At 39.8% G+C, this 27,266-nt stretch overlaps 3 protein-coding genes across 19 annotated transcripts in view; 1 reads left to right on the forward strand and 2 right to left on the reverse strand.

The window, feature by feature from the left end:
• Positions 1–26,587, reverse strand: TMEM204 (transmembrane protein 204). Its single transcript, XM_023936383.2, has 3 exons — positions 25,589–26,587; positions 13,904–14,059; positions 1–2,148 (listed from the first exon to the last, which is right to left on the reverse strand). Exons 1-3 carry the CDS (start codon positions 25,866–25,868, stop codon positions 1,904–1,906), a joined length of 681 nt encoding a protein of 226 aa, XP_023792151.1. The 5' UTR covers positions 25,869–26,587; the 3' UTR covers positions 1–1,903.
• The window catches only part of IFT140 (intraflagellar transport 140), a 90,681-nt gene that overhangs the window by 47,079 nt on the left and 16,336 nt on the right, over positions 1–27,266 (forward strand). The gene's annotated exons all lie outside the window — the stretch shown is intronic.
• TELO2 (telomere maintenance 2) overlaps positions 26,558–27,266 on the reverse strand; it is a 36,853-nt gene continuing 36,144 nt past the window's right edge. Inside the window, exon 21 of the mRNA XM_086855122.1 lies at positions 26,558–26,623. The gene's annotated coding sequence lies outside the window, so the exon portion shown is untranslated. The remainder of the gene's footprint in view (positions 26,624–27,266) is intronic.

Consider the following 27,266-nt stretch of genomic DNA (forward strand, 5'->3'; position numbering starts at 1 on the left):
TGAACATTCACAATTTTATTTATACATCTAAAATAATCACAGCAATACCAAGTGTTATAGATTTACCAACCACATAGCTGTTTTTTAAATTCACATGTACATTATTATAATATGGATATTGCAATATTAGAGGAAATAATATAATGTCTCTTAAATACTCTAATATTTTATTTTAAGAACCACCGCATTTAATCATATTACTTCTGGACTTCTTTTTTTTTCCCAGAAAATTAATGCAGGCAGATGAATACTAATTTTAGTTGGTTTTTACAAACCTACTGCTAGAAGAAACTCTTTGTCAGCTTAATGGTATTTCCCCTGACAGTCTAGAGCAGTGCAGTTGTTCTAGAGCATCAGTCTCTGTACAGTGTTTCTCATTTGGAATGTGGTGCAGAGCAGCAGTTGGGGTTGAGTTTCTTATCATAACCAAACTGAGTGCAGAACAGAACTCAAGAGCCAGCTTGATGATCACATTTTTAAAAAGTCTGGAAATAGTGATAAAGAAGCAAAGCAGTGTACTCAGCTGGGAGCAACACAACAGTCTTGAGGAATTTGTAACATTCACAGCTCATGGTCCCTCAATCCTATCAGTAATTGTACTCAGAGCAGCATTCTGAGAGTGCTTACACACCTGTCATTGCCTCAGGTTCCTGTATCCCATGTATTCGTGCATAATAGTTTTTGATATGTTGTGGGTTTTTTTCTGAAAATTATATGCATATGACTTTTGTGAGGCCATGTGCTTCTCAGGTTGAGGCTTATAAACATTATACCTAATTCTATAGGCATTACTTTTTTCACTTCATTATCATATCAAACTATCAGGCAGGTTGTTTTTAAATGTCAAAATCATGAAGTCCTGTATATTTATTTTATTCTCCAGTCTGGGTGCTTGAGTGGCAGCTCTGTTCTCCAATATTCCCTGTGTTATGTGGCTCTGGGCATTGCTGGGCAGAACTGGTGTCCTGCCATAGCATTCTAATGTCACATCAAATGTTATAACTAGCTGGTGAGAAGACAAACCAAAGTGGGCTGGAATATTTCTTTTTTATAATAGTTCCCAACAATGCAATTTAATAATATATTTGATTATTAGGGAGTTCAGGTAGCCTCCTGTGGACATTTGCCCTCAATGTAACATTGAAACATTTTTTCAGCAGCATGTGTGGCCTGTTCTAGCTGCGTACCATTCTCATTTTTAATGTCTGTTTATGCATAGGACGTTAGCAAACCTGTGTCTCAGCATACAAAAGAAATGTCTGAAAAAAGTGCAGCTTAATTCTTCTGCAATTCCTTTCTTTACATAAGAATAGTTAGAGTTGCTTTTGCTTTTTACTCTCTGGTCTGTTCTGGGGCTGGGAGCAGGTATTGCAGCTAATGAGAATTTGTTCCTTGTAGAGAGGTGAATAGAAGAACTAGAAAGTCATGAAATTTAGACAGTTTTTAAACCCACCACTTAGTCTATAGTGAGTTTTCTGCTTTCTCAGATTGCATGTTAACTCCCAAGCTATTGTCACTGGTCTCCTATACCTTTTTGTTTTATTTTTAGGGAGCAGGAGAACTTGATGCAGACAGAGAAAATTTGTTTGGTTCCCTCTTTCCTGTATTCTCATTGCATACACTTGTTATCTTTTCCAGCTGACCCTGCTGCCATGCAGCCAACCCAACAATTCTGTGCTGTACAACAAAAGGAGAGGGCAATATAATATTTTTTATATATATGTATAAAATTATGTGTTTTATACATATGTATAGAGATGGAGCCCATCCAAATAATAATCAAGGACCTCTGCCCAAACAAGTGAACATTGTAATGTCTTGCAACCCTTAAATTATAGCATATATAGAAAACAACTCCAATGCAGATTTCCTTGGTGATCTTTCATCTTTCAAGTGTGCTCTTTCAGCATGGTGACTCAACATAGTCATTTTCCAAGCCACGGCGAAAGCGAGCAGTCAGGGTGCGGCTGATGACAATGACCCGGGGTGCCATGCAGTCCTCACGCCTGTGGAGGATGTTCCAGATTAGAATGGCAGCTGCCAGTGTGGCCAGAAGGCAGGCTCCAATGTTCAGGTAGCAGGACCACGAGAGGTTGGTGTATGGTCCGATACGATAGAATGTCACCAGTCCGATAACCAGAACAAAACCTGCAAGCAAAATGGCAGAGTTATTTTTAATGAGCTTTTCTCTTGAATTTCTGTAGTGGCAAAATGTTATTGGCATCTCAACATTTACAGACTCACTGTTCATAAGTCTGTCGAGCCTTTCCACCCCTATTATGATATGCTGGATGTGTTTTTGAAGGCATATTTGAGCCTCACAATACATGCAAAGAGAGTGCGTTAAACAGAGGCTCAATATTAAATTTAAATCTGTTCACTCTGATTTAAGTTTCTTACACCCACTGAGCTGTATTTCATGTTGGGTTTTTTCCCCCATGCATTTGAATTACTTACACAGATGTCCTTTTTCTTACTTGCCAAAAGAGAAAACAGCGATATTAATGATGATGATGATGAAGATGATAATAATAATAATAATAATAATAATAATAATAATAATATAAAAAATCTTTTACTCACAATACATACACTTACTGTGAAATTATAAAATGCTTATTGAGGCAGGCCACTATGTAAGTGGCCTGCAAATATGAGGAATAGCTAAATATCTTACAGAAATAGTAAAAAGCAATGTTAAAATTAAGTAACTCAAAAAAAAGGGAAGGTGAAATAAATTGAACTTCATTGTCCTACTTTTTCTTGCTGGACAAAAGTGTTATGAGGCAGAAGTAATGTCATACCTCCAGAAGCTACTGAAGACAAAGTTTCTATTGTCCTTGTAACCTTAAGCACAGTACTAAGTTCCCTAAAAGGTAAGTAATACTAGAGTAATAACAGTGCACTTGTCTAGCATTTCCATTCAGGTGTCACAAAGTGATTTGCAAAAACAGTAAAAAAAAAGGAAAATTTCTCATTCTCTTTGGTGGTTACATTACTGATGAATTATAGTAATATTATTTCAGAAGTGAGGTGGGGTAACTGTTCTAGTTATGCAGGAGATCCATGTTAGATCAAGAGGCAATCTGTATCCCTTTAAACCTCCTTTTTTATGTTACCAACACCTGTCCATTCTCTGTAGAATGCATTGATAACCACATGATTACTTTTCTGCTCTCTGTTTATTGTATTATCAGAGAACTGTACCATCCCAGGATGGTTTGGATTGGAAGGAGCCTTAAAGCTCATTGCATTCCATCCCCTGCCATGGGCAGAGACACCTCCCACTACCCCATGTTGCTCCAAACCCCGTCCAACCTGGACTTGGACACTTTCAGGGATTGAGAGGCAGCCACAGCTTCTCTGAGCAACCTGTGCCAGGGCCTTCCCACCTTCCCAGGGAACAATTACTTCCCAATATCCCATCTAACCCGGTTTCTGGCAGTGGGAAACCATTCCCCCTTGTCCTGTCCCTTAGAGCCTTTGTCCCAAGTTCCTCTACAGCTGTCCTGGACCTCCTTTAGTCCCTGGAAGGGGCTGTGATGTTTCCATGGAATCTCCTCTTCTCAAGGTTGAACATCCCCAGCTCTCCCAGCCTGGCTTCAGAGCAGAATGGCTCCAGCCTGGTCTTTCTTCCTGTACCTATTGTCAAACAAAACTATTTTTCAACTTTTTAAAAGAAATTCATGGATGTAATTAGATTGAAACAAACACAAAGAGGCAAGTATGCCTCACTAACCAAAAAAAGATTTTCTCTTTGTTATCCTACACACTTCCTTAACCACCACCAAAACAAAGGAATGTCATTGCCAAAACGACCCCTTCATGAAGGAAGACTAGAATAAATAAATATCTATGAACTGCCAGAACATATCTGCACACCATCTTCCTAAGTTCATGGGCAAGGAGAAGTCAAGAGCTTCCCAGTTGCTGCATGCTGTTTTCTCAGCTTGCCACAGTGCCTTTGCCTGCAAACATTTTCCCCGTGGATACATGGCAATGATATGACCCCTGGCCCTGGTCCTTGATTTTCCATGAAAGAGCATATCCTGAGTGTGCATTGTACAAATTCTTTTCTTAAAAGAGTACACTGGTAGTGCAGTGAAGATGGAAAAGACACAAATTACATACAGATAAAAAACACAGAGGATGGAAATGACATACAAGTAGGAGGAAAACGATCATTACTCTAAGGTGTGACACTTGTACTATTTTGAGAATCAGTAAAATGAAGGCTGAATCCCCCTCCTCATAATACAAACACTGAATGGATATTCCTTCAGGAGATGTCTGGCATACTTGGCTCTCCTGTGTCTACCTAGAAGGTGCTTTGTAACAGTTTCTTGCTTCACCTTCTCCTGAGGTGGCACTGTCCCACAGCTGGCATGTCCAGAGAGGGTTTGGAGTGAGGCATTTCTCTGTCTGAGGACAATTAAGGAGAAAATAGGTTTTTATGGGAGGAGTAGCTTTTTACTGCTCTTTCCCCACTCTGATGTTAAAAAAAGCCTAATATACCCTAGAAGGATTTTAGGTTGTTAACACAGTTGTAAGGGCACAGTAACTCCTTGGTTTTGTCAATAAGTTTGGTAGTTATTTTATGATTCATCTTTGTTATAAATAAACATGTTTCATTTGGAGAGAATGTGGCCATGTGGAGCACACTGAGTTGTAGAAATCACTGGTCCATCCAATAATGGTTTGCTGGTGCAAATAAAATATTTTCTCCTCATTGCCAGTAGTCAGTTTGTTCAGCTTGTCCTGAGGCACATGGTAGAAAAAACAGGGGGAGATTAGGTTCTGTTTTGTGAGAGACATTAGGTTTTTTAAACTTTCCTCTGAGACGGCTCGGTTCCCCGGCTGATAAAACTTCCTGTGTTTATTTTGTATTTCAGAGCTTTGGGAGCAGGGCATGGTAGTTGTGATATGCTTATAAAGAATTTGGATATCTGTATCTTCAGTTAGGTCTCATAAGGGTGATACACATTGATACTGCTTTGCAGTCCATTGTTCAAATTATTATAAATAGCCATTTTCTTATGAAGGTAGGAAATCAAGAGGAAAGGACCTGCTTGCACCTCCTGTAGCTGAGTTGACCTACTTCATCTCCTTGTGGTTTAAAATTGGCAGGAAGGAGGGTATTGATATAAATCAAGAGACCCATCTTACTTAGTCTGGCACATGAGAAGGCTTTTTGTAATCAGTTTTGTTTTTCAGTTTTCCTTTCAGAACTCATTTTCACTTTCATACACACTTTGACAGGGAATCCATAAAGTGTTATTTTTTTTATTTTTTTTTTTTAAAGTGTGAAGATAATCATAAAACTTCAGGCAGGAGGAATTTTGAGCAGGAGCTGTTTGGACCAGTGACCACTAACAGGTACCTTTAAGGGACAGTTATAAATATTAAAAAGTTCCCACTATCTTGCAGTATTTTTTTGAGGTTCTCTTAGCAGAGGGACATGGGTTCAGGAATACCAGTTACACAGAGTAACCCTGGTGCTATGTTGTGTCTTGGAGATTAATTCCCACTGTAGGAATATTTTCAATATTTAAAAGTTTTTCCAAATACCCAGCTTTTAGTGAAATTACTTAGCTTTGTCTTTCTTCCTTTTGTATTACTTATGGCCAATTATTGTCCTAAATGACTTAACATCTCCATGTTCTCTCTGATGGAGCAATTATCCACCAGTGGAAAGGCTTCCTTACGGGTCCCCAAATAAAGCTATTTTTGCTAGAAGGACTATTTTCCTTCACAAGCCCTTTGCCTGAACCCTGCTCAGATGAGCAGCCGGTTACACAAAAGGCTTTATCTCCTTTCCCAGTTCTGTGCCAATGGCTGAGTGGGGTAGATTGACTGGGTTTGAGAGCTCCCTGAACTGACATATCATGGGAACCAGTTGCCAGAGCTCTTGAGTGAAAATGTGCATTCTGTTTAGGATCCTTTGCTGCAGTTTAGACAGGAACTGACATTAAGAGCAGACAAACACATGACAGAGGCAGCAGAGTTGGAAGCACGTTACTGTAGAGTTTATACAATTAGTTTTACAGTTCTGCAAGAGTCAAGGAACTCCAAAATAGAAATGTCACTGAGAAAGTTATTTTCCAGCATTCTTATTTCATATTAGCATGGCTTGATATGGGAATTATAAATGTAGGAACTCCAAAGAAAAAGATGAAGAAATCATTATGATCCAAAAACACTGAGTTTGCATAGGATGGTGAGTTTTAAATTTTGATGAATGCTGCTTTTGTGAAGATGATGATGTATGAAAACCTCAAGGTTTGCTTGGATACGTTTTGTCTATAACAGTATAATCAAACTTGGACTTCTTGGAGCAAAATGTTCCAATGTGCTACATATGTTTTTCTTGCCCTTAGAGGAGTCTTGTACTCTAGCCAGGAACTAGGGTGGAACATTTAGTCTGTTCTCTAAATGACTGGGCAAAGACACATAGTTCATGTATTTGTGCCATATAATGGTTAGAAGTATCCCTATAAAAATTAACCTTGTTGTAAGAATAGTCTCCAGAGCTGACTGTGGTGACTTTTCCCTTTTTAGATAGGTATTTGTAACAATGTCTGAATTCAGTTTCAGTATTCCAATAAAATACCTAGAGGAAGATATTTGGCTTCCCAGACTATTTCCCATAAACAGCTCTACTAAAAATAGCTGTAAAACTGCTCTTTTTGCCATCAAGATTCTTGAGCTCACACTGTACAATACAGGTTGACAAGGGATGTAGAAGGGACATATTTCTTTAAATTTATTTATGAAGATATTGAGCATTTTCACCTGATTTAGTTTCTTTTCTGTTTTGTAGTGATGACAAAACTTTGAGATGCATGGCTCAATTTCCCTGAATTAATTTAATTAAGTACATCAATCAATTTCAGATAATTGTATTGTATATTGTCTCAAGACTGCACAGAGGCCGCAACTTCACTAAAAATCCTGATGAGATTACTTGAAGTGCTTTTTTTTCCCATAGAAGCTGTTTATCTCTAGTTGTTTCCCATCTGCAGCAAAACAAGCCGAGAGGGGGGTGGCTTTTCCGCTGGGGAAGGAAACAGATAACAAAGTCACTCAGAAGACTTCTGGCTGGAACAGTATTGACTGTGGTAGTGGGGGTGGGTTGGGAGAATGTTACTTTTTGAATTTTCATTTCAGATCTGTATGCTGGATTTCCTGTTTGACTGAGGGTGGCTGCAAGCCAGCTACAGAATTTCAGGATTTTAAAAGAATTCTAATAGTCACTTTTTATTTCTGTGATAGTTCGTTGGTTTTTGGTTTTTTTCAGATATCCCTGGATTCTCATTCTTCCTTTTTATTAGTGTACTGATAGTGCATTTGAAGAAATCCACATTGTCTTTTCTAGTTTGCCAGAGAATCTATATTGGGATTTATAATCCTCCTCTTTACAGCTTGTCCTGGAGGATGACTTTTGCTGTTAAGAAAAGGGAGAAGGAGCAAAATAGAGCAGCCAGAGCGTTGAGAATACACCACCTACGCTTGTGCAGAACTGCAAACAGGGAAGGGAAATATTTTACTCCTGGGTACCGCACCAAGTTTCACAGGGAATGATTTAGCTGTGATCAGTCACACACCTGAATGGGCTGTTTGTAGGAGCTCAGCTGTATCTATCAGCATGAGACAGATTCACAAAGTGATTCCTATAAGACTTATGCAAATTATTTATTAACAAATACTTTTTCTTGTATCAGCTTGGCACTAAAGAAGTTGTTACAATTGAAGGCAAATATGAGGCCTCTGTAATAGTCACGTGCTCTTCATGGCAGCACCAGGCTGGATGGTGCTTTGGTTTCTAATGCTACAGGGAATTAGAGTATGACCATTAGAGTAAAATGACCTTTGAGGTTTCAGTTGAACATTGTTAAGTGCAGTCATTTCTTTGGGGTTTTTTGGGGGGGTTTTTTTTGGGTTGTTCGTTTGTTTTTTGGTTTTTTTTGTCTAGTTCTAATTTAAAATTTCCGTCCAAGGATTTTGGTAGCATGTAACAGCTTACAATTAAACATGTGACTAGCACAGCTTCTCAGGGGCAATAAGACCCTTTTGTCTTTTCTGAATTACAGGGGATTTCCACTTAAGTTCTTTGAGTTTGTCAGTCCTTGTCTTTAACCTGATGGGAGATTTAGTTAGTATAAGGCAGTGAATCTTACCTTATGTTGGAAATCTTTAATCAGTTTAGATCTATTGACAGTAATTTTCTTTTGTTGGTTACCTTTTGGAAGTTTCCTTAGAAATTATGCCAGTCTTTGAATGGAATGTTGGAAAGCATTCCCAATGAACTAGGCAGAATTACTCTTGGGCAGCTGTTTAAATAAGGAGAAATGTGCAGACTCACACTTGATGTCAACTATTAGTATTGCTTGGCCTCTTGGATTCTGTGGCAGCTGGAGCCAATTAAAGCTCTGCTTTAATCATAGTAGGCCTCATATCAGGCACAGCTATGGGCTCCTGTCTGGAATCAGAACTATGTAATGTTTTGGGTTGAAAGGAATCTTCTAAAACAATCTCTTTTCAACCCTCTTGCCATGGGAAGGGAGACCTCCCACTATCCCAGACAGCTCCAAGTCCCTCTCAACCTGGCCTTGGACACTTCCAGGAGTCCAGGGGCAGCCACAGCTTCTCTGGACAACCTGTGCCAGGGCCTCACCACCCTCACAGGAAAGACTTTCTTCCTACCATTTAATTTAAATCTTCCTTTTTCCAGCATAAATCCATTCCCCTTGTCCTATCACTGTCCATGTAAGAAGTCATTCTCTGTCTTTTGTTAAGCACCCTTTATGTACTGAAAAGTGACAATAAGTTTTCCCCAGAACCTTCTCTTCTCCTGGCTGAGCACCCTCTTCTCTCCCAGCCTATCTGCATAGCTGCAAGCCTTGGGGAATCTGTATGGCCTCCTCTTGACCCACTCTAATAGCTCCTTGTCTGTCTCATGCTAAGGATCCCAGACTTGGCTGCAGTACTGCAGGTGAGGTCAGAGAGCAAAAATTCTCTGTGCAGAAAGAAGCAGTCACTGATGGATGATCTTCCTGGGTGTTTCAGTGTCTTCTTTTGCTTTTATTGTTCAAGTGCTCTGTTCATCTCTGAATACATCAGAGGGTAAGAGCTGCATAATTTGATCCAGCAAGGCAGCTGGGTTTGAAAGTTTTTTGAGACACCTCCATGTATATATAATGTGCATGTTCATAAGCAATGAAGTGAATATTTGAGTTGAGATACTTTCCATCTCACACACTTTTCTCTGCATTACATGCACCTTATGCTTTCATATCCAAATTATGTTTATCTGTTAATAGATTTTTTACCATATTTCTGATCAGAATATGTGCCCTTGACAATGAGATGCTACAACAACCTGCCTGCTGCTTTTATCAGAGTTTAACCTTAAAGAATATAGTCAGATTTCCTTCCTGCTGCAGCTATACCAGATGAGTTCACCACACTTCTTGGGAGCTACTGTCCTTCCCAGTTTGCTGGTTCAGCTGCTCCTGGGAGCCATTTCTGACAAAATAAATGAGATAGACATCCAAATTTTAGGATTTTTGCAAATGTGGTTCCTTTTGAAAATGTGTGAAAACAAAATTACTTTACTGTGACATTTGTGGTCAGCATAAAGAATGGAGAAGTTTGGCACTGTTGACAAATAATGAAAACATTTAGCACAAATCAAGCAGTCAGATTCTCTATTTTTGCTATGATTTTTAGGTTACTCAGAGCATCTAATTTACTTGTTTCCTCTTCAGGAAGTTTCAGGCTTGCAGTTCCACAGACTTCAGCTTAGAACGGATTTGGCTTGAGGGTGTTATGAAGCAAAAAAGTGGAAGGAAGTAATACAGAGCTCAGGATCGCATTGCTCTCAGGAGTATCTTCAGCCATGTTTTCCAATGGCTACTGTGCTGTTATTTTCTACATTGAGATTTTCTGGATATCAACTGATCTAAAGTAGTTGAAGAAGGTGATTCAAAAATTGTCTGATTTAGTTTTAAGAGCACAGAAATTAGAGTATGTGTGAGCTCAGCTTTACTGTGATGCATTACAGATCTGAAGTGAAATCCTGTCATCAGAAAAACATGTTGGGCAAAGCTGGAATGCAATGCTTGAAAATTAAGAAAGATGAGACTAATTTATTTGGCTGTAAATGACTGGCTCAGTAGGAGCATGAAACTTTTTAATCTTCAGGATGTTATGCATTAAAGTTGTTTAATGCTGAAAGCTAACTGGCAAAATATTAGTCATGATTCAGGTGTATTGCAGTCTTGGACATTCAGAAACCAGGATGAGATCTAATGTAAAGGGTATTCTAGCCCAGATTTTCCCTATAAAGTTTTTAATATTTCTCTCTAATATCTGTGATAATCATCACTGGACAAGATCAAGACTTGGCTGGAGCTCCTCAAGGCGTCATCCTGTCTGGCAGGTTAATGTTTGTAGTAATTCAGTATCCTCTGAAGTGCTCTTTTTTACCCTGTGCTGTTAGTATGGATTTCCCTTTCCAACAGCTCTTTTGTCAGCTGTTATCCATCCTATATTCAGCACATGGAGTTTGTAACAGGTCCTTGGAAAAAACCAGAAACCCCAAAACCCTCTAGAGGGAAATTTCTGAGCGTTGACACAAAATTCCATGTACAACACTGGTTCCCTTTTCACTAGGAGCCTTTTCCAAAGCAAACAGCTCGCTTTCCTGTTAACGGGAAGGTGTGAGGCTGTGGAGCTTTGGACCTGTGTGATCCCATTGCTGTCCCAAACAGCATTGCTGTTTCCTCTCTTCTTTGCTTCCTCTTTGCTTCCTGGGGCTTCATCTTCTGTCAGAGGTCCATCCTTTTTGAATGGCTCTCAAATGCTTGTTCAGGTGTCAGGAGTGAGGAAGTGGTGGATCTGGAGCCACTGCAAGCTCCAGTGGATCTAAGATCATTGATTTGAACTGCATATAGACTTTGGAGATAATACTTAGCACGTTTAGTTTTCTAAGCCAAAAAGGACTTTTTTCAGGCCATGGGAAACTATAGTGAAATCCACACAGTTTCAGTTGAGTAGAAACAAGAAAATTGTGTGTTGAGCCTTCCCCCATAATACAAGATTTCAATCTACCAGTGACCACTGTGGTTCTCTTCAGCACTTGTTGGCATATTCCAGGATGAAAGGTAGAGATCAAGGAGAAGTTGGAATTAGAGGGAATATGGCTCAAATTAATTTCTGAAATTACTGAAAGGATGAGGAATTGCAGAACAATTCTTCAGATCATTTGGATTTTGAAAAGGAGAAAACAGAAGGTTAGTGCTGGTGTTCTTTCATTTGCAAGTGTAATAAGCAGAAATTACCCAGCCAGTACTACAGAAATGTTTAGTAAGATCTAAGTTTGTTCATTCTTAAACATCACCTGCCCGTCTCACACAAATGATCTGTCTGACATAAAGTACCTTGGCTTTAACTCTTCACATGAAGCAGAAGAGAGCCTTGCAGGGGTTTCTCTTGGGTTGTTTGTGTGGGATAAATGCTATTAAATGTAAGTGTGATGTTACTATTCTGATGTTTTTGATCCATATTGCTCCTTTTCTTTGAGAATGACTGAGAGGTTACTGTCTCAAGAGTGGAGATTGAGAGACTGTGTATCACCTGTGGCTCATAGGATGTGTGGTGGCCACTGTCTTCTCCTTCAATATAGAACTCTCAGTCTCCAGATGCAGCAGCAGCCCTTCATCAGAGCAGTGGAGATGGTTAGATTTCTCACTGCACATGGGTTTTGTCTGATATCAAAGACACTTCATCTATAATGTCTAAAATGCTGTTACCTGAGCTAGGGAGTTTAGTGAGTGCAGACCCCTGATGTCCCAAGGAGTCAGCAGTTGATGTACCACTTTTCTGGAAAACTAAGGAGGTCTCCAAGAAGTCTTAATTAATATTGGGTTATATAATGACTTCTCACTTTTTTCTCAAATATGCATTCTAGAAGACTTCAGGTAATTGTTCTGGATATCAGGAAGGAGCTTGATGTTTAAACATAAAGATAATGAGATGTAGAATGAATATCATGACTTCAGGGCAGAAAACCATTTGATGATGGTAGAATGTGGCATAACTGCAGAGGGGTATGGGGAATGAGGCAAGGATAATCACTGTGTTATTTCTGCAGATTCACACAGCACAATGTCTGTCTTCATATTGCCATAGGCTGCAAGATCCATCCTTTCACACCTTTTGAACATAGGCAGGCAGATGGACATAGGCTACTTGATCCAAAAGCCTCTTCAGCCATTCTCATTAGTGTTTTGTCAATCATTCTGACTGTGGCTTTTCTCACATGTCCCCTCCCTGGATTTCAAGGTTCAGCTTGCATAACAGGTAATAGCAGGCATTTCCTCCTCCTGCGTCGGGATATCCTGGCGCCCTTCAGTCTTTCTCTGACTGTGTTTAAAACAGACTCCAGCACAGGAAAAAAAAAAAACCAAGTCTAAAATTAGCAGCCATGGTAGAAGAAGGGCCCATGGCTGTCCCCTGTGCTGTTTGTCAATGAAACAACACATCCAAACAGGGCCAGAATGCATTTCCGCTCTGGAAAAACAGACAGGTCAACTTTGGAGAGGATGGGAGAGTACAGCAGGCATCATGCCAATAGTCAAGGGAGAGCTATCCAGAAGGTATCCACAGTTACACAGACACAAAGGGACTGTAGGAAGCTTTTATGAAAGGGGCTTTTATGGCAAGGCTGCGTATCTGTCTTTTGGAAGCACTGTGGCGCTTGAGGCTCTTGCTACGCCTCAAAGATGGATCAGGTGCTTTGAGGGTTACAGAACCTCTGCTGTCTCCTCCTCTCATCTGGATTTCAGGTTCCTCATCCTTAGTGGACCTAAAAAAACCTAACTATTTTCTTGCTATGAGATTGTGAGACCGTACTTAAATGACCTAGGCCAGATTCTGAACATGCATTGGTGAAAACTTGAGGTCTCAGTAGTTTTATGCCTTTCTTAATATTCTGAGTTGTTAAAGTTGAAATTAAATAAAATGGTGCTGCTTTATTGTAATCTATTCGTCACATTAATTATATATATATATATATATATTTATATATATATATATATATAAATAAATGTTGTATTTTCAATCTGATCTTATAAGCAGTTTGAATGTTACTCCATTAATGACAGTTTCCTACATGGATAATTTATAGGATTTTACTCTTACTATAATGAATACTGAAGGTACTTTATGTAATAATGAAAGGTATTACTGCAGAATGTTTACACTTTGTTGCCACTGCTGTCAAAATGGAATTGTGATAAACCCATTTCCTCTTTTCCTCATGCAGCTCTGTTTACAGTCCATGAGAATTGCTTTGGGAATTTTATTTATAGCAGTCAGGGGTATGAATTGACTTTGGCTTTCTTTGTTGGATTGCAGATGTATCTTTTTGTCAAAATCCAGCTGGTGATCATTGAGTAAACTTCAGTTAGCTAAAATAAAATAATCATGTTTCAACAAGGCTTCAAAAATTTGCTCAGCCCTTCCGCTCTGCTTTCTCACAGTTCCTTTAGTATATTTTGCCCTGCTAAATTGTGGGATTACAACATATCCAGTTTGTTTCTCTTATGTTTGCCTTCTTAGTTTCATAGGAAATAATAAAGGCTTGGGGGTTTTTTGGTTGCCAGAAGCCTCATTATGATATATCCCAGATAAAAGTTTCTATTCATGTACTGCAGAATCTCATGGGGAGAGCTTGTCAGAGACAATGAATTTGCTTTTAGATATAAGCCTTTTTGCTATTCTATGTCACTTGAAAGATTTATAGAGTATATTATATGTATGTATATAAAGTATATAGTATTTCCAGCTGGATTTAATAGAGACTGAGCACTTTTCCATCAGTAGAAAGAAGTGGACTTACTGGCAAGTTGGAACACAGCAGCTATGGCCTCCTCCCACCACTGGGTATCCTGGGAGATGATGGGGAGTTCCATTAGCCTCAGGACAAAGAGGAGCTGGCCAGCAGTCAGAGCCACCGTGGCAATGAGGTTGCAGGCACGCATCATGTCGAACTGCACTAGGGAAACATAAGCAGCATAAAGTTACAATAATATAAAATTGTGAAAAAGAAAATCCTGACTGAGCAGGAATATAAAGTTTGTCAGTCCAATTAACAATTCTCAGACACCAGTCCCTTCTCTCAGTAGTCCTTTGTTCTGACTGCCTTCCCTGCAGTCTGATTAAGAAAGGGTTTTCTTCAGGATATATAATGATTATTTCCTTTAGTTGCACAGCATCTCATAAGTATAGCTTCAGGGTATGAAACAAGCAGCTAATTTCCCAGAATGGCCCACTGGAGATGCTGGAATTCTACCAGACTGAAGATTCTACCAGACTCATAGACAGAATTGTTTGGGGCAGGGTAGATGTTTGCTTTCTATTTGTGTGGTGCAGAGTGAAATGGAACCATAAATAGTTTCTCAAGGGCATAAAGTAATAATCATCACTAAGACAAAACAATAACACCCTGAATTTCTTTTTCCCCTAGTCCATCTGTATTGTCCTAAAAAATCATCCTGTGAATGTTAATGCTCAGGTCTTACTGGTTTACAGAAGCTTTGTATAGAGGATTCTTAAATTTTTGTTCTTTTACCATTTATTAATCTTTGGGATACACTGCGAAGACCCTTCTATTTCCATCTGTGTAATGAGGGAAATGGTTGTAATGAAGATGACAAGGCTTGGAAGTTCTGAATGAGGTGTTAGGGCATAATCTGCATGTAAAGGTAGCAGGTAAAAAGCTACCTTTTTAAAAATTGTGTGTGTGTGTATAAATACACACACAGACACACATATATATATAAGTTCATATATATCTAACAATGAAATTGTGGGAGTACGCTGTGGAGTCCACTATTGACCACTCAGCCAGGATAATGATACTGATGAATTACAGCAAAGGGAATTCAGGATATCTCTAGATCAGCTCCCCTGGACCTTACACATGATTTTAAGTTTCCAGACATCAACTGGGAATATCGTACAACAGACACAAACATGTCCAGGAAATTTCTGAATCATGTTGAAGGTAACTTTGGGTGCAGGGACTGAAGGAAGTAAAAAAAGTGCCCTCTGAGATGTGCAATTTGTAAGGAGAGACTTAAGTTATTTGTAAGTGGGTAAAGTGATGATCTCAGTGTAGGAGCCAGCAATTCTAAAGCATGGGGACTCATGCAAGCAGAGAAGAAGAAGGTTCTGGCTGAGCAGGAATCTTCTTAAAAGGAAAATGTACAGGCCAGAGACCATACTGGAACACCATGACAGGGAGGGTGATAAACTCAAAATAAAAATGACATTGATGGCAGTATACCCAGTTCCATACTGGAACACCATGACAGGGAGGGTGATAAAATAAAAATGACATTGATGGCAGTATACCCAGGGCAGGGTGACCAGGATGATGAAAGGCCTCAAGTGTAAGATACACAAGGAGTGGCTGAGATAACTTGGCCAGTTCAGCCAAGAGAAGAGAAAGCTGAGAGGTGAATACGTGTTGTATTCTGCATCTTACTTACTTACAGTGGGGAGGTGCTGATCTCTGCTGTCTATTGCCAGGACCTGAGGAAATGGCTGGAGCTGTGTCAGGGAAGGGTTGTGTTGGTTATTAGGAAAAGGTTCTTCCCCCAGAGGGTGGTTGGACACTAGAATAAGCTCCCCAGTGGTCATGTGGTCATAAGGCCAGTGGTAATGGTACCAAGGCTGCCAGAGCTGTGGTTTGTATAGGATGCTCTTAATGATACTTAGTTTAAGGTAGTCCTGCAAGGAACTGATTACAATGGTCCTTGTAGGTCCCTTCCAACCTGAGATAATCTATGATTAAAGAACAACTGCAACAATGATTACAGACACGGACATCTACAGATGTCATTGGCTAGAAACCTGATTAAAATGTGTCTCCCAGCTGGCTACTGAATGGCATATATTAACTGCAAAGTTGGGTATTTTAATCAGACTTTTTTCCTGCTTTTCCTGTTAACCTGATGGATCTCTTGTTTTTATCCTTTTCCTTCTTCTCTAGCAAAAGTTGGGAGTTACAAATGTCATTGTTCCACATCGCTTGTTAATGTGTCACTGATATTCTGAAATAGAAGTAGCACCATGTGTAAGTTGGCATATACTAGAGAATGACAGACTCTGGAGCAGATTTTTTAGTAGTGTTTTAACTGGCTTTAATTTTGGTGGATGCACTGACCACCAGAATTTGGTTCCTGATCTTCCAGGGATACTGCTAAGAAGTGCAGAAAACAAAACCTGATATAAACAAGAGTAAATTTAATTGTGTTAATCATGAAGTCTGACCTACTTTTGTGTTTACTCTTTATTTTCCCTTCACAAGCTGTCTTCAGCTTCCTATGTTCTAAGTAGCAACACATTACTTAATTAAAATTTAATAAAATATAGTATTGTATCTGAAGAGTCAGTTAAGAACCATAGTCCATTAAGCTTTTTCCACTGAATAAAATGTTAAGAAAGTAACATACTGAGGTTTTTTGGCTTCTCCTAGTGAGTTAATTTCTGACCAGTTACTGCAAAAAATTTGTTCAAAGATTTTGTGTTTAACTTCCAAAGTTTCCCTTTTAGCACTGGCAGCATTTCCAACTCTTGCCGTGTTGAATGCTCACAGGTCATGAAGCACATTGGCTAATGGAATCAGAGTCAGATGTCTGAGCGTTGTAAACACTAGTAAACTTTGAACATTCAGAGTGTTCTGTTTTTCCACTCAGATGGACTTCTGTAATACTTTGAGCTGAAGAAATAGTAGCTACTTTCAAAGGAGAAATGCCCAAAGTAAGAGCAGGCTTGCAGCCATTATTAGTACTTTCATTTACTGACAGATCCATCTGTAGTGTTAAATTTAAAAAATTGTTGCCATAATGGATTCTCTTGCCTTGTCTGTATATAGTATGCACGAGCTAAAAAAAAAAAAAAAAAATCCTCTGTATATAAATAACCTTTAAAAGTCTGAAGTTTATGCCAGAAATATATACTGGCCCCTGACACAGAAATTAATACCAAATGTTTGCTTTTGCTGCTATTTGTGACCTTTTTTAACACTTAACTGTATTACTTTAATGACTTTAAGCTTTGCCATGGATGATTTTATATTACACATACTAAAAATAGTAAGTTTCTGACTGTGACTCAGTTGAACTTCAAGCAAATTTGTTACAATTTAGTCTTTACAAAATGGTTCTTTGATCATTGTCCTCTCCTGCAGCTGGAAGTACAGTGAATGGGTAACATGATCTTTGCTGCTGTTTGTAAGAATTCCACACACAATGTTCATTGGCCTAATACACTACACTGTTCAGAGAGATGTGGAAATGCAATGAGTATTTTGCATAGCTGCTTCTGTTAACCAATGAGAAGGTTGCACATGGTCCATGGAGCTGCAGCAGGCTGATGAATGGCAGAATAAGAAGGAAGTAGCTGGTATGATTTCGTTAAATGTGAAGACAATTATTTTTATGGAATAAAGTATTACAACCTGAGTACCTTTCCATCTTTCATATGAGAGATGGTAGTTTATTCTAACAGGTTTAATGTATAATCTGTCATCTTTTGGTTTTCTTCTAGAATTGTAGTGATTCTTCTTGGGGAAAAAAGCAAACTTAGAATCATAAAATCGTTTAGTCTGAAAATGAGCCCCTAAGATCATCAAGTCAAACTGTTCACTCAGCACTGCCAAGGCCCCCACTAACCATGTCCTCAGGTGCCACATCCACATGTGTATTAAATCCCTCCAGGGATAGGGACTCCACCCCTACCCTGGGCAGCCCATCAATAATGTGTAACTCTAATAATAATGCATAAAGTCAATTCTTCTTGTAGTAGAGCTTGTTAATTGTATTCAGCCTGAAAGTGCCAGGTAACTGTGCTTCCTTACTCACAGCCATTGTTACTTTGCATGCTGTCAGCTCAGCACATTGTAATTTTATTTTGTATGTACACAACCCTAAGCTCAGCTTCTGCATCAGCATCTCTGGCCTCTTTTTAGTAATGACATCCAATGGACAGTATGTACTGAGAAAGGGAATTGAGTGTGCAATGTCAAAGTATTTCTTCAGAGCTCAGCCTAAAGCCATTGGAGAGGGAAATCTTGTTGAGAAAGGTCAGGACACAAAGCTCTTCTCCTGCTTGAATGACTGCACAATCCAGAAATAAATATTTCTAACCTCTTATAAAACTGCCTGCAATATATTTTTTGTAAAAGCTGTGAAATTTAGTTTTTACCTTTGTGTGTTCTTTTACTCTATTTTAAATTATATGTACAGCAAAAATGCCTCAATAGTCAGCTTTAGTCTATTCTGATGAGTTTTCTATTGATTTGATAATTAGTATAAATTTAGAATCAGCTGTTCAACCATTTGAGTTTCATTTATAGTAGCCATGATTCCAGTGTTACTTTTTGTGGCCACTGCAGACTTCATCAGCTTTTGCATTTTGTTTGTTAATGACAATTTGTAAAACCAGATGGTCATAGTGGGTTTAGCACAGTTACTGGTGACATTTGTATTAACCTCTCACTTCCAGAATCTATTGCCTAAGACTGTCATGACATAGGTATTTTGTATTTTGGATATCCTGCTTTTTTTTTTGTTTTGACCTCATTATGGTTAATGTCACTCCTCTCTTGAAATTAAACTGTGATGGAGTTCCCTGTGACCAGAGGAGGATGTTCCCTGTAGCTAAAGGTCAATACTTCCGGCAGTATAGACCTAGACGCTGCAGAAGGTGTTCATTCCTTTGTGTGTATCTGACGGGTGAAAGAGGACAAGCCCTCCATCCATACCTTTATTCACCTCCCTTAAAATGCATCTTGACTGCTGAGAGCTGGAAAGAGTTGGAGCTGAATGGCTCTAAAAACTCTGCTCTAAGTATCTGCTGTTCATCAGCATACAGTGCTAATGTCTGTTTTTTTCCTTCTGGAAGGCCTTTGTGGGCCCCATATTCTCAGAGAAGCAGTTGATTCCTGGACTGGTCATCCAGTTGGGGCTCTTGTACAACCAGGGGTACTGGCTTAATGAATTCTGCTTTGTTTAAAACAGATATCAATCAAGAGTCAAACCCCAAACTCTTAACGATGAGACCAAGTCAGATTCCTTGGTTTTTTGCTCACTTCCTAAACCATCTGTATACATCTGGATTAGAGATGTTAATTTGATTTTCTTATTTACAAGCAGCAATTTTGTTGTTTTGATCCATGATAGCCCCATAACTTTTGGTGTTATGTTCCAGGATATTTGTAAATAATTTGTAAATTATTGCAAAAGTAATTTGCGGTGTTTTGGAATAATGAGGAAGGACAATCTCACTGGAAAATCGCATTATGTTAATTGCTGAAAATGTGAGCATTTATTTCCCTTTTCTGGCTGCATAGAGGGGAAAAATGCCAATTAAGTGGGAATTCAAGCTTTTTAATGATTAAGCAAATGGCTCAAGATATTTTCACGGTAGTCTAAAACTCCCCTTGAGAAAGACCCCTCTTGATAAACAAAAATTTTCGTGGTAACTTTAATCGAGCTTCTGTGAGTAAGTTACTAAGTATCCAGTTCTGGGGAGAATCTAGTGACCACACATTTATTCAGTGCACGGGGACAGTGCTGACTCCCAGCATCTGTGTGCCTTCACAATCTCTTGTGGCATCTGAGCTGTAGGAGCTGACTGGGAGTGTGCTGTTATCCCTGTCCACTGTGGGACACTAAGTGTGTTGCATCTCAAAAATGGTACTTAAATTATTAATTAGCTCTTAAACCCTTAAATAATGCAGGGTTATGCTCAGCGGAAGGATGGTGCCACCCTAGCTTGCTGTGAAGCTGACTGCATCTATGATTACATCCATTCTTTAAATCTCCCAGGGGATATTGCTTCTTGGTTTTGTAATGAAAGGAATTTTAAAAAATATTCTGTTGATCCTGTTTCCTTATGGTTCTTGGGTTTATTTATTAATCACTTGGTGAATTATTGAGGACACATTCTGACTTGTACCTGATTGTCCTCTTAAGTGCTTCATATTCATACATGACTTTATTCTGGAAAGGAGAATAAATGGTTGTGTTTCTGAAAAGAGATTTCTAATTTATTATAGATTAAATATAAAAATTATTGAATTAAATATATGTAGATTATTACAATTTATTATAGATTAAACTGGTAATGCTCCTTACACTTAAATTGCTTCATTTACTTTTGTTAGAACCCACTTTCAAATTCTTATAACTGTGCTAAAATTCATCTTCTTGGGCTGAATGTCTGCAGGCTGAGATCATAATCTTCTGATAAAAATCTAACTAGATAAATAATTAGGGTTTTTCTAATATAATCAGAGATTCTAACTGAGCATGCCATTTTCCTCTAGAACTTGATGTTTTGCTGAGCTGTTACCCTGAAATAAAGAATACATCGTATTTTTCAGCCTTTTGGAGTAATTTTTAAAATCCACATTATAGGGACTTCAGAAATGCAAACCAAGTACCAAATTTAGGAAAAGCCAGAATAGTATGCTTGAACCTAAATGGATGAAAGGCAAGAGTCAGAAAGAGCAAGGCTTCTGTCTTGCTGACTCTTACATATGGTCCTGCTGTTCATAAACCTGAGTTCCATCCTGGGGAGCTGGATTCAGTATTAATAATTTTAGAATAAGCTCTTCCTTAGAATTAAAAAAAAAAAAAAATCACTTCATTCAAACTTTCGGCATTGAATTATGTGGTTTTTTTGTTTTGGATGTCACCATTGTCAGCAAAGGTAAGATGTGCTGAATGGTCTCCACAGCTGCCATGGAAATCAGTTGAAGCTGTGCCTTGGATACCAAGAGCACTATGAAAGTGCAAAGTACAACTGTGCTTGATTTTACAACATGGGCGTAGGAGGTCAGCACTTACTGTTAAAACAGTTCTGAGATAATAGGGACAATAAATAGAGCCATTGTAATTATCAGCATCATGCTATGCTTCCCAAACCTGTGCTCTATTTATAAAGTCTTTGACATTTAATTTCTTCTGTCAGTTTAAACTTGTGGTATTTATATTGCTAGCTTCTTTGAGTATGAATTAGGAAATATATGGAAACACTTTAAAAGTACTTGTGAAACAAACTAAGCCAAATGTTGGCTGTATCTCAGTGCACCTTTGTGTGACTGCATCACTGAGACCATGGGAAGGTTTAAAGACGTGCTTATGTGATGCAAATGTATTTTGATGGTCTTTTTTAAAAAAATCACTACTTTTTAAAAAGTGAAACAGGTCTGAATTTCTTCTTTGCCTCATACCTCTTCCACATGATTATGTTGTTTGCAGGTCTTACTGACTTTGTCCTGAAAAGGGAAGTCTCTCCTGCTCTTTGTAAAAATCTTTGTAAGTAGACATAGAGCTTTCAGCAGCAAGAGTCCTCAGTATGTTCTCTTGCTGGATGAGTATCTTAAAAATTATGAATGCATGGATATCTTGAAAATTATTTTGCTTTTTTCACCTCCTGGGAGGCTTTCTGAAGTATACAGTTTATGCTTTTCTCACTTAAAGACAGTAATTTAAGGAAGAGGAAGGGAGCAGGGAAAACCCAATCTGTTTTGGCACAATTACAGTCATGTTCTGATGTGAGAAACTAATGGAATCTTCCGACCTTTTAGGTATTTTGGAACTTAACAGTTCAGCTCATCTACGTGTGAAACCTCACATTTGAATACTTATTTTTAAAGGTAGACAGATCTTGTTGGGGAGAGGAGAGTGTGGTTGTTGGGTGTTTTTTATAACAACTTCAGTCGTTACTTTTGGAGTGAAGACTCCATTAACTATTTTCAACATAATTAAGTTCTTATGGTTAAGTGATGGGCCCTTGCAAACCCAACACTGAGAGCCTTCAATACAGTTGTCAGTTTTAATAGACACAGGCAAGAGCAAAATCTTCCAAAATTTTTCAACAGGTCTGAAACTGCAGCTCCATAATCTTTGACAAATGTTCTTGCCTACACTCAGGTGACTTAGGAGAGTTAGGCTACCTGGCCAGGTTTCCTTAAAGTGTTTGAAGAGGGGCTATACAATCTGAGTTCTCAGTGAAGCATTTAAGTTTGTATCATTCAGTGGTTTGTCCAAGTTATAAAAGCTTAGACTGATATCCTTACAGCTGGGTTGATTCACAACATTGGTTTCAGATCTGAGACTTTATTACCACTGAAAAAGGAGCCATCTTACCCCTCCTTACACCTTTCTCACATAGTGTTAGCAGCAGCACTTGTTGGACCCTGATACCACTGCTTAATCCGAAGGAAAAACATCCACCAAAACCCCCAACCCACTCCATGTCCAAAACTTCCATCCTAACCTGGGGATTCTTTTGCTGTTAGTTATCTGAACCATTACGGAAGCTTTTCAGCATCACAGGGGGTTTGAAAGAGAGGTGCAGGGCTGTGCAGAAAGAGGGTGAGAAGAGAAAGGTAAATAAAGACAAATGAAAAGGCCTGGGATCTCCACTTCCAGAGCAGTGATATTTGAAGGACAGAGTTGAAGTGCTTTCCCATGGAATCAGTTGCCCATACTTCTGATATTGTGTCTTGCAGTAGTTCACACTGCAACGCTTCATTTCCCTGTATTTTTAATAAAATTTACTCCTATCCCTGGATTTCTTTTTTTTTTTTTTTTTTGACATTTCTAGGAAGATATCCTCCTTGTGAGGTTGGTGAGGCCCTGGCACAGGCTGCCCAGAGAAGCTGTGGCTGCCCCATCCCTGGCAGTGTCCAAGGCCAGGTTGGATGGAACTTGGAGCTACCTGGGATAGTGGAAGGTGTCCCCCTGCCCATGGCACGGGGTGGGATGTGATGGGCTTGAAGGTTCTTTCCAACCCAAACCATTCCATGATTCTATGATTTCAATGGGAGGAAAGAGCAGGCAGAGAAAGTCAGTGAAAAGCATGTTCTCAGAATGTGCTTCTCTCTGCCAGGGAGGAAGCCAGCTTATGGTAGTGCCTATAGTTGGCTGTTAGTTATATACTGCATGTACAGGAGTCTTTAGTATATGGACAAGCAAATTCTCAAAGAGGTTACAGTTCTTCTGTTGAACTGTGAGATAAATAGCTTGCCTCTGAAATATGTATGTCTGTATGTGTATGAACACATTGTTTTATATGAGCCAAATTGTGGCCTCTTTTGCATTGCTATTGGCAGAATAGCTTTTCTATATTGTTCTACAAATGGCATCCAAAATACTTTGTGGTAACTCAGTATTGAGGAAGCTGTTTTTTTTCCTTCATAAAGTTGTTTTTAGATGTATGTATGCATATGCATACACACATACCACCCCCCCACCCCCCCCCACGTCTGTGATCTACAACTAGACAGATGAGGATTGCCACAGGTATTAATAAAATAATGTGTGATTTCTTACTAGAGAAATTCTTTAGGATGACAAATCCATTGAAGCAAAATCAGGCTCATACTGATCACGTGTACGTCCATGGAAACAAAATTGTCTTAAAAATAAATGCCACAGTTCTGTTTCCTACTGAGTTTGTCATGACACAACTGCAGAGAGGGGAATTTCCTTTCAATGCTTTATCAATATTCAGAATTTTGCTTACTATTTGCTTCCAGATTAAATAGGGAATGGATGCTTTACTCCTATACAGATCAAGTCTCTGGGATTGAAAAGCCTCCTTTAAATTAGAAATATTAACAGTGGTTGTCAGATAATTCTTCTGAGCATTTGATTATGCTATAATTATTACTTGGAAATTTTCAAATTTTCTGTCACATTATCCTTCTATTTGACATCAGAAACTGCTGCCCAGATGGTTCTGCCATGAAACTAATACCTCTCATCTTTAGGCACCACACACTTCCTGGCCTGCACACAGCATGAAATACAAGCTTGTGTGTTAAAAATACTGCAGGAGCCAAATTCAGTGTGCAGGAGCTTGTTCCAGTGTTGAGTACATAAAACGTACTTTTACTATTTTTGAATGGTACACATGTTCTTCAGGTTAGAATATGGCTTATCAGTATTAATTGAGGAAGTGATTCAAGAGATGAAGCTGCAAAAACACATCAGGGAACTTCTCCCACAGTCTAATCCTTTTTATAACCATTTATTGTTATAAAAGTTCTTTCTGTTTAAAAAGTATTGAAAGGGTAAGGACTTTAAGACACTTGAGAAATTTTCTGTTTGTGATTTATGCAGGCTCAGTATTAGCAAATGTGCAAAAAATGTTTCTGCGTAATTTTGTTGGAAAATATGATCTGGAATGGGTGCACATTAAAGCATTTTTTAAAGAAATTCCTCTAATATTTCTTTGGTTTCTCTCCAGAGGGATATAAAAAACTCCAAGGACCAATTTCTCTCTCTCCACATCTCAAACTATGAAAAAAACTGTTTTGGAATCATGTATGTTGCAGATGCTGCAAACTATCCCTCAGAGGTGCCAGAACTGTTTATGAGCATCCTTGAAATCTTGGGAGAATCCTGTGGTCTGTCGAAACATGGACTTTATAGACATTTATTCTGTTAAATTCCATGCCTCGAAGGGTGCAGCAGAAGCACTGATTCCCCTTAGAATGGCTGCTCATAACCCAGCTGCTGAGAGTGGAGGGGGTTTAGGGGAGAAACCTCTTGGCACCATGGTAGCTGTGGTTCTAGCCATGGTGTCTGCAAGTATTTTGTACAGTCTTTAAGGTCCCTTCCAACCCAAACCTTTCTGTCATCCTGTTCCGGAACAGTTCTTGCACCATTAATGCTATAAATGTGATACATAAGGTTTTATTAATCAGTTTTGTAATTAATGTTCTTGCACCATTAATGCTATGAATGTGATACATAAGGTTTATTTATTAATCAGTTTTATAATTCTCATGTTATCCAGTATTTTCCCTAGCTCTGTGTAAGCTATTTGCATTCTTCAGATCCCACAATCTGTAAAAGTGCAAAATGAAAAATACACCATGGGTAATGATTTTTGTACTCACCAAGTTGTATGTTAATTGTATTTTTTCACCAAGAAGAATAGTTACATATTTTAAGACCTTTCTCAGTTTTACTTGTTTTTACCACAACTATTTCTGTCTTTTCTGCTCCTGGCATTTCCAAGAAAAGCAAATAGAAGGGAGAAACAACATGTCATTCATTGCAATACCTTTTTGAGTTTGGGATTATTTGGGTTTTTTTAAGTTTTAGGGTATTCAGAGCAACTGTGGTTGCTGTTGTACTGAGGAGGAAGGCATATCTTATGGCAGGAGCCCAGATGGGAGAAGTGAGCCCAAGGTGTCTCCAAACTTCAGGCTTATACTTCTTAGATAATTTTTTCAAAGCAGATAGATTCCTGGGGTGTATAAACCAGACAACACCATGCAGATTGCTGGTTTTGAGGGGAGAGGAGGAGTTTAGTTCATTACTGGCGGACGTCATACTTCTTATTTTCTGAAATTAATTTATTTGGGAATGAATGTGAGGAGATGTTTAGACTAAGACAGATAACATGATTTCAGGGTTAGGCCATTGAACTCCTGGGGACCAGGTGCACCCTATCAATTGTGTCTGCAGAGAAGATAAGAGGCTGCACTTACGTTTGACAGTGCTGCGTGACTCCTGGAACCCAGCCGACTCTGACCCCCAGCCCAGGGCTTCACACTCCTGCTCCTCCCCTTGCCCGTGCCTGGCACTGGTGCTTGCACCCGCTCTGCTCCGCTCTGCCAGCCAGCACATCCTCCAGAGCCCCACAGTGCGCTTGCGCCCATCCTCCAGCGTTTGGTACACCCAGTTGGGGGTAAAGGCAGCCGCATTGTTAAGGATGAGTGAGACCAGGGCTACCAACACGGCTGTGGCTACCAGTTTCTGGACAGTCATATCTGACTGTCAGCTTGCTGCCAGTCTCTAATTGCAGACGACACGAGGTCCTGGTCAGCTGCAGCACATTGAAATTGGGCTGGGAACTGGCGGCTGCGCTGGGGTGTTACGGGGCGCTAGAGGACATCACCGTTCATTCTTGAAGTCAACTCCAGAGGGATTTCTGACCAAGGAAATGAGAATTTTGTGAGGTAGATAGGAGAATTCCATAAAATAAGAACACAAAGAAGCTTTGTTAGGTCCTTCCCAGCGTTAACTTATCCACCTTCTTGCACTTTGATAAGTAATGCCAGTCCCGTGGTGAACTGGATGACACTCCCTGTGTCCATTCCGTGTTGGACGGGGTGAATCCAAACAGAATCCAGTGTCGGGGCAGGAGAGTCTGAGCTGGGGTGGGGCAGAAGTGGGATGTGATGCTCGCTGTAGCCTGCTGAGCACTGGATCCTCCAAGCCAACCAGTGCTGCTCCAAAAGCCTGGCTTTGGGTGCAAACTTCAGAATATCCTGCAAACGGTGACAGATGTCATCCTCTCAAAGCTAAGCCGACCCAGAGGGGAGTGTGGTCATCCCAAAGGTGATCTGCAAGTCTGGAGTATCTCGAGGAGGTTGCTCTGCCCTGTCCCTCTCCGAAGAGCCGAGCTGTGAGTGCGGGGACAGGAACAGCCACTGCAGTGAGGAAAAGGCCCCCCCACCTCCCCACCAAGAGGAAATGGCTGTTTTTGTGGCTCGTTTTGGTGAGACTCAGGGCGTAGTCGACTGAAAAAAAAAAAAGAAAAAAAAGAAAAAAAAAGAGCTACTGCCACGGCAGTCAAACATTAACAGGATGTGTTTCCTGAAAGGAAAAGACTATGGAGACTTCTAAAGTTGTCCCTCCTCCCCTCGGAAAGCCCCCTCTCTGCCTCGCGCCTCCTCCCCTCGCCCCTGCCCCCATCAGGGCTGCCGGGACCTGAAGCGTCTCGGAGAGCCCGGGGAGCACAGCGGAGCTCTTCGGGAAAAGAAAGAGAAGGAAATCCCAGCTTCAGCCCTCGGGGCATCAGCTCTGTGGAAGCGGATCGAGGAGAGGGGTTTTGAAATACCTTTTACTAGAAGCAAAACAATATTGGGGTTCGCTGCTGGACAGCGCGACGAAAGCGCTGCGGGGGTGCCCTGATGTCCGCGTTCTCTCTGCACTATAGTGCATAGACCATAGACCGTGGCAGATAAATAGGAAGTAAAAAATCTCTAGATTCTCAGCCCGATAACAACCCGGTTTGGGGGTATCTGCAAAGACAAGGGCAAGTGTTCGGGTGTGAGGCTGAGAGTCACCGCACAAGCGCCGGCGTGGAGCTGGCACAGCCGAGTCCCGGAGTGCCGGGCACGCTGCTGGCTCCGCGGAGCCTCCAGGGAGGCTGCCCACCCC

This window comes from Cyanistes caeruleus, chromosome 17, assembly GCF_971803275.1.
Source record: "Cyanistes caeruleus chromosome 17, bCyaCae1.hap1.1, whole genome shotgun sequence".
In the NCBI taxonomy this organism is placed as follows: Eukaryota; Metazoa; Chordata; class Aves; order Passeriformes; family Paridae; genus Cyanistes; species Cyanistes caeruleus.